Below are 5,814 nucleotides of genomic sequence, written 5' to 3'. Positions count from 1 at the left end.
TTTAGAGAGAATGTTCCATGCTTCAGAAAAAGAAATAAGAAAAGCATAGAAAGCATTACGTTTTATTACATCTATGAGAAAGATGACAATTAATCAGAAAATACAAAAAATTGCATGAAATAATGCATAACTAGAAGAAATAAAGAACTAGTTACCTGATTATCATAATAGTCAAAGGAGGATGATCCACCCTTTAAAACAAACCAACCAAAAATCAGACAAAATTAGCAAATAGAGAACCCAGTTTTGAGCAGAGGCTAAAGCTTGTATGAAGTATAATTGCTGAAACAAATTATTACTTACTTGGCCACCGTAATAGTTTTGAGAGGAGGATCCACCCTTAAAAAAAAATCCAACCAAAAATCAGAGAAAATTAACAAACAGAAAACCCAATTTTGAGCAGAGGCTAAAGCTTGTATGAAGCGATGTATAATTACTGAAACAAATCATTACTTACTTGGCCACCGTAATAGTTTTGAGAGGAGGATCCACCCTTAAAAAAAAATCCAACCAAAAATCAGAGAAAATTAGCAAACAGAAAAACCAATTTTGAGCAGAGGCTAAAGCTTGTATGAAGTGGTGTATAATTGCTGAAATAAAGCATTACTTACTTGGCCGCCATAATAGTTTTGAGAAGAGGATCCACCCTTTAAAACAAACCAACCAATCAAAAATCAGATAAAATCAGCAACCAGAAAAGCTAATTTTAAGCAGGGGCTAAAGCTTATGTAAAAATATGTATGAATAGAGAAATAAAGCATTACTTACTTGGCTGCCACCATAGTTTTGTGAGGATGAACCACCCTTTAAAACAAACAGAAACCCTACTTCAGAAGAAATTGTGATTTTATTCAGGGGCTGGTAGTAATAATGAGCAACTGCCTTGGATTCCTTTAAATAAATAGAACTTTCTAGATGTCAGTAATCATAATACCAGAATCTCAATCAAGCATGGCACAGAGTAGCTACCTAAGAATGAAAAACTAATCTGATTAGAATTTCTTATCAGATAGGATTAAAACTTGTGACAGGAGAAAAAAAATAAAATAAATCAAGGTCTACCTACCTGGCTACCACCATAATTTTGTGAGGACGATGATCCACTCTGCTAACAACAAAATTAAAAAACGTATTACAATATTGCAGGAGTGTTATTGATTAGACACCATAGAACCCGTGGGATGTAAAACTTCAATGGAAAGAAATAAAAAATGTATTACTTACTTGTCTACCACCATAGTTTTGTGAGGTGTATGATCCACTCTGTGAAAACAATACAGCAACAATTATAACACTGGAGAACCAAATTTTATCAGAACACACAAAGCTAGCTTTATTAGGTTGCAGAGTTCTTGGTATGTAAGTTTCAGGGCCAATACAAACTATTGGGAATTAATTGAAGTCTGGAGATGGATAGACTCTGCACGAGCCTATATCCTCATGAGTAACACAATTATACTCTAGATTAGAGCTGCTTACAATTTTTTATTCAATAGGTAATAAAGAGCTACTTACCTGGCTACCACTCTGTGATCCATCCTGTAAATTAAACAAGAAATAATGTGTGTTTTGACACTTACTGTTTGACTACAGATTATTTTTAATGAAAACTATGATACTTGTTTAGGAGGTTGGATGGGGCCCTAGGCTGACCTGATATAATGGGTGACATCCCTGCCCATGCCTAGGGGTTTGGAACTGGATGATCTTCAAGATCCCTTCCAACTGATTCTAAGGTTCTAAAATTACATGGATTTGCACTCTATAGAGCTGAGGATGTTACCAGTTGAGTCAGTGGAAAAACTCATTTTGGATATATCTTAAAATCAGAGATGGAAGTCCATTTACCTGGTGGCAGGGATTGCTATCATATGAAGTACCCTGTTGAAAAACAGACAAACAAAAAGATAAATCCCCACATTTTCATTTTCTAGCAAAGTAATTATATTTCTTCTTAAATTTCTAACTCAACAGAGGGAGAGTTTAATTTTATTTAATCCTCTTAGGCTATGGCTCTACCCTCTATCACTCCCATACTCCCACACTTACTCATCAAAACATACACACAGGTGATCAAAGCAGGATTACTTGGGTGGAACATGGGAAGCAAAGTAGGCTGGCAATTGATGTGTTTCTGTATCATCCTAGTTTCTCTTGATTGGCAAAAATGAACAGTTTGCTTTGGTCAGTGCTTTTAGGAATCAACAGTTTCTGCTTCATGACAATCTACCTTAAAATCTTGCTAGATTCACCCATTGTAGTTGTAGTCTGCTGCCTTTCATTTCCTTTATTTTTGTGTATATTTTGGCTGCAGCCAGCATTCTTGTTGGAATAACAGCATGAGAAACAATACAGTGTGTTCTACCCTAGTTGTCACTCCCCTGTTATTAATAGCACAGTTTTTTAGCTGATAAATTATCTGTGATGCAGCTTTGGTGGAAGCAACCCATTGTTCATCGTTTCTTCACATTTCTTCAGTTTCATTGCTGTTATATAGTATCCTTGTCTACTGATGCATGGCACCACTAGTCTTCTATTATTTATGCTTTCACACATGCATTTCTATTCATACTTAACTCACACCAATTTTAATACTTTTGCCAAAAGTTTCTATGTTTATAATGCTCTCTCATTCTCATTGCTTTCTCTGGTTTATTTATTTGGACTTAGGTTTACTATCAAGGCTACACTTTTCTTCACCTAGGATCTTATTGTTGACAACAGTCCTTATATCACTGTAGGCATAAATAAGTTGAATTGGAACCAGGATGAAAACTACCAATCTCACACCACAGGAGTCACTTTCTGAGCCTATCGTGTTCCATGGAAACTAAATGGAGCAACATCCAAAAGTCACTCCCAAACACTCTTTGCTCAGCAGATAAATGTCTACTGTGAATGATAGAAAGCTTGTAAGTCTTCTGTTCCTAACAGTATATGGGAAAAGCCACTACATTTTGGTTACAATGACCAACAAGTGTTAGCCTTTCTCTAATACCCAATGATCTATTATCGTATAACAACAAAAGCAAGAGATTACTAATAGACATTGTATAACTTGTTGAGAACCATTACTACAACATAGAAAGCTGGGTCTACTATTCAAGTATCTTGGAGAAAGTTGACTTACTTGTCCACAACCATTACTACCACCTGAAGAAAAAGATCCACCCTGCTGGAAAAAAAGAGCAGCTCAGTGATCCGGTTATTCCTTTTCCCCATTACAAATATAGAAATAACTTTTAAAGGGTTTTAGTTATCAGAGTGCTCAAGAGGATGAAGACCAGCAATGTACTGTGAATTTCCTTGTAAAGTATTGTGGATGTTGAATATTCTGTTGCATCAAAAAGATGGCACTTACATGTATTCCTTTGTATGTGGGAAAGATTACCTTCAGAAAGGCTGTTCCCGGACCCACAAGAACAAAACGGTCACAAGTCTAACTTCTAGCATGAGCTGTTATATAGCTTCACCTAATTACTTCAAACCTCACAGAAATCTCACTGCATATACAGGGACATCACACAAATTACAGCAGTACATAATATGTATAAGTATGATATGAAAATTTAAATGTTTAATTTTTAAATTTTAGTATTTAAAAAATAAAAATAAGCATTATGGAATATCAAGTACATGAGCTCTATACCCAAGAGCAAAGTGTCCTTTAAATTAGCAGTCATTCAGGACATGTAAGTGCTTTTGCAGTAACATGGCACTCAACTTTCTCAAATGCTGTATGCTGGCTGGTGCTTACAAGACCATAGGAACTTTTATAAAGTGCATAATGATTATGCATAGACAGCTGTGCAAAGGTTTCCCAAAAAGGCTCTTCCTGAGTCAGAGGAGACAGAGCAGTGCGCTTATCTATGGAAAATCCAGCTTGCTTACCTGGCCATAAGAACTGCTGATGACTGTGTACGTCGGCCCACCCTAAGACAAGGACATGATTTGGTTACTCCCAATTTGTAATCAACCTGCTTTAGGAAAAGTAAAAAACTACATCCTAAAGCTATGCAGGGCAAAATGAAGAGCAAGGATTTCCTCCTGGCTATCACAATGATGTTGATTTCGTATGCTAGGCATCCAAAAAAACAAGTAGCATGTTTTTACTAAGTATCATGTATTACTAAGCATGAGACCACACTTTCACAGAAAATATCCTTTATAATTCAAATTCCAAGCAACTGCTAAGTGCTCTTGCAGTGCCACAGCACTCAACTTTATCAAATACTTGCTAGTGATTGACTGTTGCTTACCTGGCCATAGGAACTGACAACTTGAGGCCGGTAGACCTGTAAGAAAAGCAAGAATCCATTTGTAAATACAGATGTAGTAATCACAAAGCTGCAACAGAGGCATTTTCCTCATCAGACTTCCTCTGTTTTATGTTCTTTTTCTTATATGGTAGCTCTGTGGGATGACCCAAAACCAGGGACTATCCAGAAATAATGAGGAGGAAAAATAAACACCAAAAAACAGCCAGCTGCCTTACCAAAACCCAAACAAAACATAAACAAACCAAAAACCAAAAAGAAATAAAGAAACAAACAAAAGCGGCGGCGGGGGGGGGGGGGGGGGGGGGGGGGGGGAACACAAAAAAAAAAGCCAATGACCAAACCCCAAAGCCCATTTACAAGTCTGTCCCCTACAAAAAAGTTCAATACAGTTCAGAAAAAAAAAAAACAACTCACCTGGCCAACCTGGCCATAGGACTGGCTTCCTTTGGAACCCTTTAAGAAAGAGAAGATATTTATCACCTTGATGAAGAGGTTTCTATAAAGTACATAACGAATACGCAAAGACAGCTGCACAGAGGTTTCCCAGAAAGGCTCTTCCTGAGCTAGAAGAGACAGAGCAGTATGCTCATCTGTGTGATGGATTGCCCATTTCTCAGCAAAAGCCATAAGAAAAACTGAGACTCAGACTGCCAAAGGAAATATTCTCAGAATATCTGCTAGTCATGCTGGGCACAGAGAGATCGGTGAAGAACCGATCTGGATATGGAATATCCAGCTTGCTTACCTGGCCATAAGAACTGCTGATGACTGTGTATGACGGCCCACCCTAAGACAAGGACATGATTTGGTTACTCCCAATTTGTAATCAACCTGCTTTAGGAAAAGTAAAAAACTACATCCTAAAGCTATGCAGGGCAAAATGAAGAGCAAGGATTTCCTCCTGGCTATCACAACGATGTTGAGCGAGATGATTTCATGTGTTAGGCATTCAAAAACACAAGTAGAATGCGGAATATTACTAAGCATGAGACCACAGTTTCACAGAAAATTTCCTTTATAATTCAAATTCCAAGCAACTGCTAAGTGCTCTTGAAGTGCCACAGCACTCAACTTTATCAAATGCTGCATACTTGCTAGTGATTGACTGTTGCTTACCTGGCCATAGGAACTGACAACTTGAGGCCGGTAGACCTGTAAGAAAAGCAAGAATTCATTTGTAAATACAGATGTAGTAATCACAAAGCTGCAACAGAGGCATTTTCCTCATCAGACTTCCTCCGTTTTATGCTCTTTTTCTTATATGGTAGCTCTGTGGGATGACCCAAAGCCAGGGACTATCCAGAAATAATAAGGAGGAAAAATAAACACCAAAAAACAGCCAGCTGCCTTACCAAAACCTAAACAAACTAAAACCCACCAACCAAAAACCAACCAACCAACCAAACCGAACAAAACCAACCAAACAAAAAAACCCACATACATAAAAAATGAAGCCAATAACTGAGCAAACCCCAAAGCCCATTCACAAGGACATTTCTGTCCCCTACAGAAAAGTTCAATACAATTCAGAAAA

General features: G+C 37.4%; 1 protein-coding gene across 1 annotated transcript; it reads right to left on the bottom strand.

The window, feature by feature from the left end:
- Positions 1–658: 658 nt before the first annotated feature.
- LOC309880952 (uncharacterized protein) lies at positions 659–5,145 on the bottom strand. The gene is made up of 10 exons (XM_082766438.1): positions 5,026–5,145; positions 4,695–4,733; positions 4,260–4,295; positions 3,892–3,933; positions 3,131–3,172; positions 1,849–1,881; positions 1,516–1,539; positions 1,225–1,263; positions 1,067–1,108; positions 659–804 (listed from the first exon to the last, which is right to left on the bottom strand). Exons 1-10 carry the CDS (start codon positions 5,031–5,033, stop codon positions 765–767), a joined length of 345 nt encoding a protein of 114 aa, XP_082622564.1. The 5' UTR covers positions 5,034–5,145; the 3' UTR covers positions 659–764.
- Positions 5,146–5,814: the final 669 nt, after the last annotated feature.

The sequence above is a fragment of the Aythya marila genome (genome assembly GCF_965140915.1).
Source record: "Aythya marila genome assembly, chromosome: 8".
Lineage (NCBI taxonomy): Eukaryota > Metazoa > Chordata > Aves > Anseriformes > Anatidae > Aythya > Aythya marila.
The sequence above is the reverse complement of the archived record's forward strand: the minus strand, read 5'-3'. Positions and strand labels throughout refer to the sequence as shown.